General features: G+C 33.3%; 5 protein-coding genes across 9 annotated transcripts; 3 read left to right on the plus strand and 2 right to left on the minus strand.

The window, feature by feature from the left end:
- Positions 1–6: 6 nt before the first annotated feature.
- LOC108562914 (DNA mismatch repair protein Msh2-like) lies at positions 7–772 on the plus strand. The gene is made up of 3 exons (XM_017921418.1): positions 7–26; positions 80–302; positions 396–772. The coding sequence occupies exons 2-3, from the start codon at positions 225–227 to the stop codon at positions 642–644; spliced, it is 327 nt and encodes a 108-aa protein (XP_017776907.1). The 5' UTR covers positions 7–26; positions 80–224; the 3' UTR covers positions 645–772.
- Positions 635–2132, minus strand: LOC108562913. Its single transcript, XM_017921417.1, has 7 exons — positions 2043–2132; positions 1890–1974; positions 1658–1840; positions 1243–1603; positions 1183–1192; positions 787–1126; positions 635–714 (listed from the first exon to the last, which is right to left on the minus strand). Exons 1-7 carry the CDS (start codon positions 2130–2132, stop codon positions 650–652), a joined length of 1134 nt encoding a protein of 377 aa, XP_017776906.1. The 3' UTR covers positions 635–649.
- Positions 2133–2816: 684 nt separating this feature from the next.
- On the plus strand, positions 2817–10514 carry LOC108562916 (ribonuclease 3). Of its 2 annotated transcripts, XM_017921422.1 has the most exons (14): positions 2817–3342; positions 3395–3915; positions 3972–4092; positions 4154–4530; positions 4590–4849; positions 4899–5056; positions 5115–5322; positions 5384–5983; positions 6317–6670; positions 6724–6885; positions 6935–7095; positions 7158–7303; positions 7811–7892; positions 8687–8802. In XM_017921422.1, the coding sequence occupies exons 1-14, from the start codon at positions 2924–2926 to the stop codon at positions 8703–8705; spliced, it is 3588 nt and encodes a 1195-aa protein (XP_017776911.1). In that variant the 5' UTR covers positions 2817–2923; the 3' UTR covers positions 8706–8802. The 2 variants fall into 2 exon arrangements, with proteins under 2 accessions (XP_017776911.1, XP_017776909.1); XM_017921420.1 differs by lacking the exon at positions 7811–7892 and having other exon boundaries at positions 8687–10514.
- A 907-nt stretch (positions 10515–11421) lies between these two features.
- On the plus strand, positions 11422–13071 carry LOC108562917 (methionine aminopeptidase 1). 2 transcript variants are annotated; one of them, XM_017921423.1, is made up of 5 exons: positions 11422–11643; positions 11841–12062; positions 12118–12302; positions 12366–12699; positions 12762–13071. In XM_017921423.1, the coding sequence occupies exons 1-5, from the start codon at positions 11484–11486 to the stop codon at positions 12992–12994; spliced, it is 1134 nt and encodes a 377-aa protein (XP_017776912.1). In that variant the 5' UTR covers positions 11422–11483; the 3' UTR covers positions 12995–13071. The 2 variants fall into 2 exon arrangements, with proteins under 2 accessions (XP_017776912.1, XP_017776913.1); XM_017921424.1 differs by lacking the exon at positions 11422–11643 and adding an exon at positions 11672–11758.
- A 62-nt stretch (positions 13072–13133) lies between these two features.
- On the minus strand, positions 13134–14182 carry LOC108562918. 3 transcript variants are annotated; one of them, XM_017921427.1, is made up of 3 exons: positions 14093–14182; positions 13504–14035; positions 13134–13407 (listed from the first exon to the last, which is right to left on the minus strand). In XM_017921427.1, exons 1-3 carry the CDS (start codon positions 14111–14113, stop codon positions 13160–13162), a joined length of 801 nt encoding a protein of 266 aa, XP_017776916.1. In that variant the 5' UTR covers positions 14114–14182; the 3' UTR covers positions 13134–13159. The 3 variants fall into 3 exon arrangements, with proteins under 3 accessions (XP_017776916.1, XP_017776915.1, XP_017776914.1); XM_017921426.1 differs by having other exon boundaries at positions 13447–14035; XM_017921425.1 differs by having other exon boundaries at positions 13134–14035.
- Positions 14183–15652: the final 1470 nt, after the last annotated feature.

Below are 15652 nucleotides of genomic sequence, written 5' to 3' on the forward strand. Positions count from 1 at the left end.
TGCGGAATAGCTTGGGCTGTTGCTGAGTAAATATACAATATTTATTTTGTTATGTGTATATAATAATATTCATTTTTAGGTATTTGGCGAAAGAACTGAAATCGTTTTCGCTCTTCGCCACTCATTATCACGAGATCACACAGTTGGAAGAGGAAATTCCTACGGTGATAAATCTTCACGTTTCGGCTATTATTTCGGATAACACCATCACACCTCTATACACGATGAAGGAAGGACCGTGCGACAAGAGTTACGGCATACACTGTGCTAAAGTTGTACAATTCCCAGAAGATGTTATAAAGGTAACTTCAACATTATGCAAAATTAATATATCTGTATAATATCTACTAGATATTAATTTTAAAAGAAAATGCTTAATTTGTTATTTCTTGTAGTTTGCTACTAAATACCAAGAAAAATTGGAAGACGTTGAAGGCATGAAATATATCAAAGATTTTGATCCCAGTTTGAAACGAAAGTTAATCGACGAAGGGAACGGAATGATCGCCAAGGTTCTAGAAGATTTCAAAGGAATAGATGTTGCGAACTTAAGTGACGATGATCTAGAAGCGAAATTAAAAAAGTTGAAGACAGATTTGGCCAAGCAAGATAATTTATATATCAAAGGCTTAATTGGCGTTTAATTTGTTCACTCTTCGCCTGCCATTTCTTCTGGATTCATAGGCGCAATGTCTTGAGGCTGTTCTTCCGCTTCTAAAAGAAAGTATTATTATTATTATTTATAGTTTTTAATAAACGTGTTTAGATTTTATATTTGAACTATACCGTTAATTTCAGCCTCGTCCTCTTGTTGCACTTCCTCATAGTCCTCATGGTGTATTTCTTGTTCTTCGTGTTCTACCTTATCGTGATGTTCCTCCATTTCATGATGCTCCTGCATTTCGTGGTGTTCATCACCGTGCCCTTCCTCCATGTACAAAGTGTGATCTTCATCCACGTTATAAACGTAATGCTCTACGTCCATAGGCAGAGTGTCTTCTCCGGGCTGCGTTTGATCGGTGTATGGCGAAATCGGTAGAGTATCGTACATAGCTTCTGTCGCAAGAGTTTCATCCGATTGATATTCCAATTCCAACGTGGTGATTCTCGAGGATGCCGTGGAATACTAAGTAGTGAGTTGTAATAAAAAAAATATTTACATACTCTAATATTCATATTTACGTCTAACTCCCTAAAAGACACACATTACAATTTATTATTTAAATTGATTATCAAACGTACTTATTCTCTTCCAATTCCCATGATATTTCGTCGTACATTATGCTGTCATCAGCAATTCCTTGCTGCAACAACCGCTTCATCACGCGCCTTGTGTAGTACCCTTTGTAAGCGGCTTTGATCAAAGACGCAGCTCTATTCGCTTCGTAATAGGTGACACCAGTTTTCCGGTACAAAGCTATAGCACTTCTAGCTGCGATCCTCCAATCAACCATTCCGAAGAGCCACTGCTTTTCTCGCTCCTGCCTCTCTTTAAACTTCCTATAGGCAGTCTGTATTATAATCACCATCTTCTCGAGTTGCTCCATAGTCATATTCAGCTCAGCCAGAATCCGTTCGATTATGATATCCTCCTCACCCATATCTCATAAAACTCGTCATTTAAACACACATTAGTAACATTTCATGATACACTTACCTCCTTCGGTGTGCTCCAATACATCGAATTTGTGCAACCTTTTAATTTCTGCGTGCTCCCTGAAATGTTTCTGAATAATAGCAACAACTTCATCGGCGTCTTCTCTTGATACTCCAATTTCCAACAACGTTTGTACAGTGGCTTCAGCTATCTCGGTGATGCTCTCCACCAATTTTATCGCAACTGAAATAGAATACTTAAAAATAGTTTCTAAATTGGAGATTCAATGTACTTCGAGCGTTCTCTCTGGTGATCATCAACGCATCCAAATAGTCTGCTATGAACGTATATATTTCATTGGGTTGCGATCTCAACACCTAGAATGTCGGTTTACAAATAAAATTTGGTAGATTACAAAGATCTATATAATTGAGACGAAAAGTACTTCTCTAGAAATATCCGACATCAGTTCCCTCAAACCTTCTGGGACTATGTATATAAATCGAGCGCAGTGTCTTTGCAGCATAGCATCCATTTTTAAATTAATTAAAACCAATTACGATTTGCAATGTAAATATAAAATTGTATATGTGACAATAATTGTCAATTACTAATATATTGATATTTAAAATAAAATATATCCACCAACAAGGAAAACTTTTGTTGTGCGATTTTTTAAATCTTTGTTGTGTCATAACTTGTTACTATATCAAATCAAAATCATTACAATTCTATTAACTATACTCTATGTTTGAACAACCTTTTTATCTCTACTTCTTCTTTAATTCTCCACTGTCTTCATCTTGCCTGAACTTTGCACAAATTCATCTCAAAGCATAAATTAAGTACTTTTATCATGTTTTCTGTAAATTGTTAATTTATTTCAAATTCAAAATACAAGTATAGTTAGTTGCCTACATAGTGTTAAATATAGCAACGCCATGATTTATATTTCTAATATATTTAATTTAAAATAATTACTGTTTAGTAAATATATAGTTAATAATACCAATATTTACATATCCATAAAATTAATTGTAACTTTAGAAATTTACGTGAATTTTGTTGTTTCATTGTATGAACATTGTTTATTTATATGATGCAATTTCAGAATATTATAATTAGTTTTCAATTAAAACAACTTGATTAACTTTGAAATAATTTGAAATTAATGTTCTTTAAATTTAGTTCTTGTATTTTCCATGTGAGGGCCATGGTTTTTATGTGACCTATAGCTCAACAAATCTAACCTAAAGCCAAACAAAATAGTGTAGAACATTTTTTTGTACAAGTTTTTATATATTTTTTTGTACCTGTATTAATTTAATGGGTGAACAATGGAATTACAATTACCCTCCACCAACTGTGTACCCAAATGGTGCTGCACCAATGCAAAATTTTGGGCAACAATATCAGGTAGCTCCACCAAATTATCCTCCACCTCCTTATACCACCTTCGACCAACAACAGCAGCAACAACAACAACAATACCAGGTTCCACCTCCTGATTACTATCAGACAAATCAGGCCTATTACATGTCTTACTCTGGAAATAATGTTCAACCAGGTACATCATACAACTATTATAAGTCATCTTCTGAAAGTTTTGACTTTAAAAAGGAGTTGGAATCTTATAAAATCAGTAAAAGCAAATATGAGAAGAGAAGGTATGATACTGATAATGTGTCAGTTAGGAAAACTAGGTCCAGAAGTAGGGAGAGGGATAGATATTCATCTAGACATAGGTAAATACATTTATTTCAATTTTTAAAATTTTCTCTAATGTTTGAATTTAAGGTCCAGATCAAGGTCTCCAAAATACAGGAGATATGAATCATCAAGTAAAGATAGCAAATCTAGAGATAATAAATACAAGAATGATAGAAAGTATATACATCATTCAAGCTCATCGAGTAACTATAAATCGAGTAGCAGGGATAACCACAGGAATGACAAAAGTTTTAAATCAAGTGATTCAGTGAATATGAGCGAACGCGCTCAGATTTTATCCAAATGGAAAAAGAACTACTGTGAGACGAAAGAGCAAGTATCAAAGAAGATTGAAGAGTTGTACACTAACAATCAGGATGAATTGATTGAGAAAGAAAAAGTTAAATGGACTCGAACGACGCCTGCCGATTTATACTATGTACGCGATGAGAAAAATCCGAAGGTGCTCAATGCCACTCATAGACTTATAGCTTTATGTGATTATTTTGAAAGTAACTTAGTTAAACGCGCTAAGAAAATTAATGAAGTTAAACCCGTGTATGTTCCACCTCCTAGGAAGAACAGAGCAAGGCTTTGCAAACACAAAAGTAATTATTTATAGAAATGATTAGATTGTACGTTTTTTTAATATTTATTTGTTCAGGTGAACAGTGTAGCAGTTCAGGTTCATCATCTGAAGAGGAGCTCACTGATGAAGAGGATTGCACTATGGAGGAATTGACAAGGAAACAGCAGCATCCTGACCGTTTGCATCCAGAAATGTGGTATGTTTTAATTGGAAATATATAAAAAATAAATCTGATTAAAATACTATTACTATTTCAGGTACAATGATCCGGGCGAAATGAACGATGGGCCGCTCTGCAGATGTTCCAACAAGTCTAGGAAGTCGGGTATAAGACACGGGATTTACCCAGGCGAACGCTTCCTGCAATCTTGCAGCAACCTCTCTAACAACGCCAACAAATTATACCATTATCGTATTACTATTTCACCACCTACCAACTTTTTGATCAAAATACCGACGATTATCCAGCACGATGAGCACGAATTCATATTCGAAGGATTCTCGATGTTCTCACATTCACCTCTTGTCAAACTGCCAATATGTAAAGTGATCAGGTTCAATATAGAGTATACAATTTTGTATATCGAGGAGAAAGTCCCTGATAACTTCACCATTAGGGAATTAGATTTGTTTCGTAAGTTTCACCATGTACATTTCAAGAATTTCAATTAACATTTAAGTTTTCTTTTGCAGATGATTATTTGTTCCATGAGATCTTGGAGCTTGTTGATTTGGATTTTAAAGCCGCAGGAGATAGCAGCGGATGTTCGCAGTTCCATTTCATGCCTAGATTTGTACGAGATCTTTCCGACAATGGAAAAGAGATTTTGTCCATGAAGGAGGTTTTGCAATATTTGATAGACAGTTCGGTGCCGTTAATACACGAGAGTAATCTGAAAACCATGGTCGGAATGAGCCAGTCCGATTGGCAAGCGTACGCTGATGAAATTAAAGTATTATTTCAGTATTAAATCAAGCTAAATAATCGCTATATTAATTTAGGGAATGGTCGTTACTTATCCGGGGAAAAAACCGTGCTCGGTGCGCGTAGATCAGCTGGACAGAAACATCGATTTGCAAGTCGAAGGCAACTACAAGTTTCCCGAGATTGTCCACTTTGGGATTAGGCCACCTCAATTGAGTTACGCAGGAAACCCAGAGTACGAATACTATTTGATATGCATAGTTAAAAAATATTTTTTTCATGATTTTTTTTAGTTATCAAAAGGCTTGGAGAGATTATGTTAAATTCCGGCATTTGCTAGCTAATATGTCCAAACCAACTTACGAAGACAAGCGGAAATTGGAATCCAAAGAAAACAAATTGCAAGAAATGCGAACTCAAAGTAAAATGAAACGAGATGTTACTGTGGCGGTCTCCGCTGAAGGATTCCACAGAACCGGTATCATGTGCGATGTCATCCAGGTATTTTGTATTTTCTATTATAAATTATATCTATCAAGTATTTTACACCCATTTCTTGCAGCACGCAATGTTGATACCTGTGTTAGTTTGTCATCTGCGATTCCACAATTCGTTAAATGTTTTAGAGGAGAGTATCAACTACAAGTTTGAAAACAGAGCCCTTCTTCAACTGGCTTTAACCCATCCCTCGTATAGAGAGAACTTCGGAACTAATCCGGATCACGCTAGGAACAGCTTAACTAATTGTGGAATTCGTCAACCCGAGTACGGGGATCGCCGAATACATTATATGAATACAAGGAAGAGAGGTATCAATACTTTGATCAATATCATGTCGCGTTTTGGTAAGCAGCACGAGACCGAATCCAATATCACGCACAACGAGAGGCTGGAGTTTCTCGGTGATGCGGTGGTGGAGTTTTTGTCTTCCATACATTTGTTTTACACTTTCCCCGATTTGGAGGAAGGAGGATTGGCCACTTATCGAGCTGCGATCGTACAGAATCAGCATCTTGCAGTTTTAGCCAGGACATTAAGCTTGGATCAGTACATGCTTTACGCGCATGGATCAGACCTTTGCCACGACCTGGAACTTAGACATGCCATGGCCAATTGCTTTGAGGCTTTAATGGGAGCCCTATTCTTGGATGGCGGCATAAAGGTCAGTTAACCATACTATTTACTTTTAAAAGCAATTTTTAAAGCTTTTCCTAATATAGTTGTATTTGAAATAGATGACTTGATGACATCTTTTAATGTCTTATCGAAATAATTGAGTATTGGATCTGATATATTTGTACATTCGAACGGATACTTGTACGTTAATATATCACATTAGTAAATAATCATGTGCATATTATCCAACGTATGTTAGAGTATTGCAGTTTCTATAAATTTGGTGTAACATGAGGAGAGAAGAGGAAAACTTTAATATGATAGATATGCAGAACAGTTGATTTGAAAATCCATATTAATTAATTAATTTTTTTTCCAGATTGTAGATCGAGTGTTCTCCGAAACATTGTTCAAAGAGTTGCCGGATTTATTAAACGTTTGGGTGAATTACCCGCCGCATCCGCTGCAACAGCAAGAGCCACTTGGAGATCGCGAATGGATCCCAAAGTTTAAGCTTCTCCAACGTTTGACTGAATTCGAGGATAGCATTGGAGTAAACTTTAAGCATATACGTTTACTGGCCAGGGCTTTCACCGATAGAAGCGTGGGCTATACAAATTTAACACTTGGTTCCAATCAACGTTTGGAATTTCTGGGTGATACAGTTCTGCAATTGATCGCATCCGAATATTTATACAAGTTCTTCCCGGAGCATCACGAAGGTCATTTATCTGTAAGTTCTTGTTGATTTGTTATATTTCTTCGATTTTAATTCATTGATTTTAGTTATTGAGAAGCTCTTTGGTGAACAATCGAACGCAAGCCGTGGTTTGCGATGATTTGGGCATGTCCAATTACGCTGTATACAATAATCCGAAGGCGGATCTGAAGACTAAGGATCGGGCCGATTTACTGGAAGCGTTCATCGGAGCATTATACGTGGATCAGGTAAGTGGAGGGAATTGATTTGTATTTCTATTTTTAAAATTTTAATTAGGGTTTGCAACATTGCGAAGTGTTCTGCCATGTGACTCTTTTCCCGAGACTACAAGATTTCATTATGAATCAAGATTGGAATGACCCGAAGTCCAAGTTACAGCAGTGTTGTTTGACGTTAAGGACCATGGATGGAGGAGAGCCTGATATTCCTGTTTACAAGTAACAATATTTGAAGGAAAATTGTAATTGGATTGTATAATTTTTTTGTTATTAATTTGCAGAGTCATTGAATGCAAAGGTCCTACTAATACAAGGGTTTACACGGTGGCCGTTTACTTTAGAGGACGGCGATTGTCGAGCGCTATGGGACACAGCATTCAACAGGCTGAGATGAACGCTGCAAAGAAAGCATTAGAGATCTCTCATGGTAAGTATCTGTTTTATCGTGTGATTGTCGGTTATGGTTTTTGCTATATTTTATCCTGATTTTGTGGTGTACACGATCTTTTTATATACATATATATATACTAATCCTTTACATATTAGAGAAACATCGTTATTAGCGAAACTTATATTAGTAGGTTCCAGAATATGAATGTAGATATAGAATGTGTGAAATCAACGTTTATATTCTAAAATCAAATTTCAAATACATATTTTTGTTGACATATTTCTAAACACTTTTCCTAATTGAAATATCGATAAAAAAAAATGATGATGATTTTTTATAAATAATTTTGAATACATTTCTTATTTTATTAATTATTACTCATAAACATAAAATTTGTTGTGGTACACTTTGCAAACAAGAACAGTTGTTTGCAATATGTGTTAAAAAGACATTTGTTAAGGGATTACTATATATACATAACAATTACATTATAATAATCGTTAGTTTAGTTTTTCTTGTTTGATAATGTTTTTCAATTCGCAGAACATGTGTATAGACTTATATTCACTGAACTCCCCTCATACATACGCGAGCTGACTTTAGAAGAGTTATGCTCGCTGATCAGGTGGGTTCAAATTTCATACAAATTTTATTTTAATCATTTACATTTTGTCTTGGTTCTCAAAAATTCCAAGTATATAAGAAAAATAAAAAAACAACAACAGTATGGCAGATTATATTCTATGCTGTGGCGTTTGGGAATTCGCAGGGCAATCTGTAAATTACATTTCAAATAAGATGGAAAATGAACGAGATGCGAATATACATGTTTCAGTGTTTAATACTATTTTATAGAAATTATTAGATTGAGCATAACTAATACGTTTTTTTAACCACGTAGCTGTAGAGTAGTTTAGAGTTATTTATTAACATTAATACAGTAAACATACTCACTTAACATACGTTCGATAATAAGTACAATTTGTATGACCTTTTGACCATATATACTTCTGTGCATAGAGCATTCATATTATGTATTTTACTTCTATCTTATTCTAAAAATCGTTTCAAGAAAAAATATATATGCATATGCTACAGAGTACAAATTGCAACGTTCGTGATAAAATCTTGAATTCATGTTTTTATATGCATTCATATTGTGTATTTCAGTGAGATTATGGTTCTTTCCTAAAATTTGCTTTAGGTAAAATTGTTGCAGTGTGCAAAGTATAACTGTGAATTGATATAAAACTTGAATTCGTGTATCACTGTTCGTTTAACATACATTTTTTTGTGCATACGCATTATATAAGTTAAGTGAATGATCACTGTAACTACTACAGTTTATTATGTTAGCCGATAGTTTGATGTTATATTTGTAAGTGTTGCGCACGGTATTTGGACTCTTCTCTGTTTTAGATCTCTTCCCCCAACTTGACCATCAGAAGCGCGTTATAGCTAAGAGCATGAAAAAGCAGGCCTCTCCGAGTAAGAAGAAACGGTCGAGCCGTTCGAGATCTAACAGCTCCAGTAGGTCAATTCCGAAGTCGCCTACGAGCTATTCAAGGAACAGATTCAGAAGCAATTCGCCTCCCGTCAAGAGGAGCAATTAAGAATATTTAAACAAGTGTACTCGTCATCACAATATTAACTATTAATATTACTTATTATATAATTTAAGATCAACCTAAAACTGAACGACAGTAAAATTGATTTTACAGGCAATATGCCTCAATTGAATTTCGTGACTATACTGTAATCGATTCAACTAGCAACAATGAATATGATGAAACATATTCTCGTGTCTTTTTTATGTGATAGTTATGCATATAATAATAATAATCGCACGTGAAACGTCGAAATAGTCAAAATCGTAATTTAAATAGATTTATTAATTTACTTTATCCACAATTGATCAACCTAATATTCGACCAACTTTAATGCTGCTAGTAATTTAAGAATAATAGTCAAGATTTTAACTATGTGATAATTATATGCATTCTAAACGGTTACTAAAACGTAAGTTTATATTATGTAGTTTTTTTGTAGGTAATATTTTGTATGAGTTTATATTTATATATTTGAAGCAATCAACTGAACCGTTCGATCTGAGAATGTCAAATTTGTCAAGTACAATACATTAAGAAAAACTTGCAGTGTAAATGAAAACTTTGTTGCGACATGACACAATAAATTAAAAGGTTCGTAAAGCAAGCTTTAAAAAGAAAATATAACAATGATAAAATCTTAGCAATTACTTTTATGCTATAGTTTATAAGGTCATTCTATACCCGCAATATACAAACAAGAGTCTTGAAACTTATTTTAAGATTAAATTTCAAGCAATTAACGTCATACCTCTAAAGAGGTAATACAACAATATACAAGTATGTTGCCATTTAATAGCTTTAAGATATTTGACTCATTTCGTAAATGGTTTATGTGATAACGCAACTTTTGGAAGATGTAAATTCCAATGAATTTAATGTTGTGATAGATAGGTCACAATAGTTTGAAAATTTACATATTTAAAATAATCATATATTTATGATTGTTGCACGAGATCATAAAACAGAACTGTTTCTCGTTATACAAACTCGAACTTATTTTAGAATACAACGTTAAATTCAGAACGTGTAGATTAACGTGCCTGAAAATTACATCAGAATTTAAATAAAAAAATGTGTACACATTTTAACGATATAGTACAAGACAGTAATAATATGGAATTTATAATAACAATATGAAAGAAAATGATATCAATCAAATATATATTAAAATAGTGGACATCTGTTTGTTATCTTAGTTGATTTACAAGTACTTGTCACAAATAAAAAGAAAGATATAAACAATAGCTTTTAAGTTTTTTGAAACGTATTATAAAACTAAAGTCTGACAAATCAAGTCGTGTAATATTAGTATGTTAATGAAAAAAATCTGGTCTTTGTATTTAAATGTGATACTTACAGCTTACACTTGTTTCATAAATATTTCAGATAAGGTAGTTTGTAATATTGTTCTTTGAATCATATACAACATGAATTGTGTAATAAATGGCCAAATAATATGTAGTTAAAAAGAAGTATCAAAGTACCAATGAATTGTGGAATGCGGAAATAGCTTATGTTGCAAATGCTGGTTAATGTATAACTAAATGTTAAAATCGCGCTTTGTACTTAGTGATAGAAAGAACTGCAATCAATGTATATGCTTGGAACTGTTACTGGATTAATAAAGTAATTATCAAACAAAAATGCAAAATCTGTGAGTTTTTATATATTCTGATACACTCGATTCATTATTATTAAAAAAATGTAAATTTAAGTAATTATCAAACTGAAATGCAAAATCTGTGAATTTTTGTATATTCTTATACACTCGATTTATTATTATTAAAAAAATGTAAATTTAAGTTGTTTTAAGACATCGAGTTTAGTAAAAAAAATAAATTCTAAAAAATAGTACACAAAAATATTGGGTCTATATCGCAAATCCGACAACCGAAAGACCTATTGAAATAACGACTATATCAAAATCTCGACAACCATAATCCCGACTGTATCAGAATCTTGATAACCATAATCCCGACAAGCATAATCTCGACTATATCAAAATCCCGACTATCAATTTTTTTTACAATAACATTTTTAAAATATTTCAGACCGTAGTCACCTTGTGCTACAATTTTATTATCAATAACAATAAATAACTTAACATTATGAAGTATCTTAGATACAATTAAATTATTTATTGTTATTATTTATTATTAATAACAATTTAAAAGTCACTACGCTCCGGAATAATTTAAAAATATTATTGTAGACATTTTCGATATAGTCGGGATTATAGTTGTCGGGATTTCGATACAGGCATTTCAAACGTCGGGAATTTGATTGACGGTATTTCGGTTGTCGGGCTTGCGATTGCCACCGATTTTCATGTATCTCATGTTGAGAAAATGGTACACATCATAATTATATCCTCTCTACATATTATAAATTATGTATACGTTTGTTAATTCTTTAATTATTAACATTTAATTTACACACTTTTGAAATGAACTCGTATTTTGTATTGTTTTCCTATTATTACATGTATGCAACCGATATACAATAAAACTGCAATTCCACAAAAATTTTGATCGTGGTATGCTACCATCATTGCATGTTACTTGCATCTTCTTGTGTTTGAGCAGGTGCTAACCTCAAATTCAGAAATGTCTTTTTTGGGAACGTGTGAGTCCACCGGGTGTGATGCCCCCGCGAAATTGCAGTGCCCCACTTGCCTGAAGTTGGGCATCCAAGGATCCTTTTTCTGCTCCCAGGAGTGCTTCAAAAGCAATTGGAAGTCGCACAAAATCATTCACACTTTAGCTAGTAAGTAAGGTTAGGTGGGTAGACAGGCCTATCTAATATCGTACACAATAATAATAATAATAAACTTTTATAATGTCATTCGTTTACAATTGGTTTAATAAACTTCTATTTGGAGGTTTGTTTTATGTTTTGAGTCTTAGAACTGTTTCATTTACATATTGTGCATTTATTTATTTCTTGTTTCAACTATTTCACAGAGGGTGAAGGAAATGAAGGCAAGAAGGATTCTGACTATAATCCATGGCCTCAATATTCATACACTGGTAAGCTAAGACCAGGTCAGCTATCTACTAAGAGACAGGTGCCAGAAAAGATTGGCAGGCCAGACTATGCTGACCATCCTTTGGGTTATCCTTTATCAGAGCAGGCTGTAAAGGGGTCCAGTCAGATCAAAGTATTAGATGATGAAGAGATTGAAGGTTAGATGTTTGAGACATTTTTTTAGTGTAACAATTAACATTATGCTTAAATTAGGTATGAGAGTGGCTTGCAAGTTGGGAAGGGAAGTTCTGGATGAAGCAGCTAGAGTTTGTGATGTTGGTGTCACAACTGATGAGATTGATAGAGTTGTTCATGAAGCTTGCATTGAAAGAGATTGCTATCCATCTCCACTGAATTACTATGAGTTTCCAAAATCTTGCTGCACTTCAGTCAATGAGGTTTGTTTAAAAAACAATAGAAAAATATAATGAATACTAAGATTGATTATTTTAATTCATTAGGTAATTTGTCATGGAATTCCGGACATGAGAGCGTTGAACGATGGGGACTTGTGTAACGTAGACATTACCGTTTATCACAACGGATTCCATGGAGATCTGAACGAGACGTTCTTTGTTGGAAACGTCAGCGATAAACATAAGGATTTGGTCAAAGTTACTTATGAATGCTTAAGTAAAGCTATCAGTTTGGTCAAGCCTGGAGAAAAGTACAGGGAAATTGGAAATGTCATCCAGAAGCATGCCCAGGCCAATGGGTATTCGGTTGTGAGAAGCTACTGCGGCCATGGAATACATCGTTTATTCCACACCGCTCCAAATGTACCGCATTATGCCAGTTAGTTTATATCATATGAAATGTGTATGAAACATTATCTTATAAGAATTGTTTGACTCCAGAAAACCGAGCCATCGGAGTTATGAAGGCAGGCCATTGTTTCACCATCGAACCAATGATATCCGTGGGAACATGGCGCGATGAGACATGGCCAGACAAGTGGACAGCTGTGACGGCAGATGGTTTGTGGTCTGCACAATTCGAACAGACTTTACTTGTTACAGATACTGGATGCGAAATTATGACCAGACGTAGGAACGAAACCGGATTGCCGCATTTCACTGATAAAATGTAATTGGATCCGACGAAGAAATAAAACATCATCAATATTTATCTGTAATGTATATTTCGCCAAATACACAAATAATTGTAGCTTTAGAAATTTATTTGTACTAATAACATAATCAATAATAATACCTAATTACTATTAATGATTTCAATCGAATTACTCTTATTTTAATTAGTAAACAGAAATCATGTTCATTGGTCTCATATAATAAGATTGCTGTTTGCTGAAGTTAACAGTGTTTTCAATTACATATTTCAATACGCTAGACACGTATTGAGCGTCGATGGTTTTGGCTTGAGAGACGTAGCATTTTCCTTGTTGAACGTCTATGGTCTTTCCTTGGGTAATATAGGTCTTGCCTTGTTCAACGGATTTTCCTTGGGCAACGTAGGACTTGCCTTGGGCAATGTAGGTCTTGCCTTGTTCAACAGATTTGCCTTGGGCAACATATGTCTTGCCTTGATCGATGGTCTTTCCTTGTTCAACGGATTTGCCTTGGGCAACGTAGGTCTTGCCTTGGTCGATGGTCTTGCCTTGTTCAACAGATTTGCCTTGGGCTACATAGGTCTTGCCTTGATCAACGGACTTGCCCTGGGAAACATAAGATTTTCCTTGCGACATGTAAGATTTTCCTTGGTCAATATGCATGGTTTTTCCCTGACTGAGGTATGTCTTTGCCTGTGCAACAAATTTACCCTGGCCAACATAGTTTTTGCCCTGCTCAACTTCCAATGTTTTTCCTTGAGCAAAGTACTTCTTTCCTTGGTCAACTTCTGTAGTTTTACCTTGTGCAATAAAAGTTTTTCCTTGCGAGATGAAAGTCTTTCCTTGATCGATATCCACAGTTTTGCCTTGAGCTACAACGGTTTTTCCTTGTTCAACAGTCTTTCCCTCGCTAACGTAATATTTAGCATCCTCAACGACAACATCGTTTTGTTTATCCTCTTCGTAATACTCCAAGAGACTTTCGATTCCCATCAAGGCAGCTGTTGCTTTGAAGATCTCATCGTATTCAATGGATGAAACATCCAAGAAGTTTAAAGCTTCCTATAATTGAATTAATAAATATTTTTATCATAAAAATAAACATTGAAAATAACTTACGTTAATCTTCGCGAAATACATGATTTCAATTTAAAAACTTAGAAAGTTTAAGATTTATTTAAATGTATAGCTGTCTGGTTTGGCTGTGAATATGATTCCACACCGAAATTACTTAGTTTATATACAAATTTTGAAATACCAGCGGCGTAGTTGATAAAACTTTTTCTAAAATTTACTAACTCGATAATAAACAAATTAAGGAAATCTCGATATGCTACATAGTAGCACTATTAAGAAATATGAGTTTTCTATGAAAACTTTGCTAAAAAAGTTATTTTTCTATACAGTTTTATTGATTTTTCAATGATCGAAAATTATTTTGAAATTACTCCGTCCATGGTGGTTTAGAGATTCTGCAAGGATTAGTCATTGTATGATCCGAGACAGAAATTCTGTCGTTTCATTGGTAGCAAGGAACACGTTAGGGTACATAAAATATCTGCGAATAGATAATGTTAAGAGACGGTGACGTACGATCTGTATACCCGGATTTGATTATAGTTTACATCGGATGTTTATATGCGAATCTAGATTATGTCACAAGCATACAAATATTCGAAATATTTGATAGTAATAATAATATTTATATCAGCAATCATAATGTTTTGTTGTGATTCAATTATTTGCAAGGTTTTCAATTTGTCTCAAGTCAATTGATGATTTATAAACATAATCTATTAGTTACAATTACTCATAATAAACATTATTTTCATATTTGCTTTGTTTCAAAATATATATTTGTATTTTAATATACAAATATTTTATTACAATTTTTAATTGCCAAGTAAATCTTGTAAATTATTTATTTGAATTTAAATTTTCGACCTGGAAAATATGTTGTTAATTAGTTTAAAACGTTAATGAACTTATTTAAATTGATTAATAGTTTTAAATTTTTAAGGCTCAAAGACGATTTTTACAATCTTATTATTCAATTACGCAATTATTGAAATGCAGTAGAAACATTAAACGGATAAATAAAATAAAAAACTGATAATTATTTTATTTATCTATATTATTTTTCTGGAAATTAAAATTGGAAAACTGATATGAATGTGAAAAGTTTCAGACTTTGGACGCGTTTTACAACACTATTTCAAAATAACGATGTTCATATTACAAATAATTCGATTACATTATTTGGATTTCTACTTGTTTCGTCGTAGTAGTAGTAAGGATAATTTAGCTATGGTGATAACAAATTACCATGGTTACATACTTATTTATTGCATACACTGCCTTAAGCAAGTTGTTTGCAATTGAAACACATTAACTTTTATTGAAGTAAAGTAAATTTTAAAAGTCCATTCACATACAAAATTGTATGTTTTTATAATAAAAATAGTTCTTAGTTAACATTTAGTTATTAATAATTTTAGAAGGAATTTTCTGATTGTCATTGAAGTATTTTGTTATAGTTGTAGATTATAATTTTTGATCGTCTATATTTGATGATATGGAAGAGTAACTTAATTACATTCTTGAAAAATAATTATAAAATTTTATACAAAACTGAATTTCTTTAAAAGAATACTTTATTCTAAAAATACTTTATAATAA

Source organism: Nicrophorus vespilloides, unplaced genomic scaffold (assembly GCF_001412225.1).
Source record: "Nicrophorus vespilloides isolate i.1.1-1 unplaced genomic scaffold, Nicve_v1.0, whole genome shotgun sequence".
NCBI lineage: Eukaryota > Metazoa > Arthropoda > Insecta > Coleoptera > Silphidae > Nicrophorus > Nicrophorus vespilloides.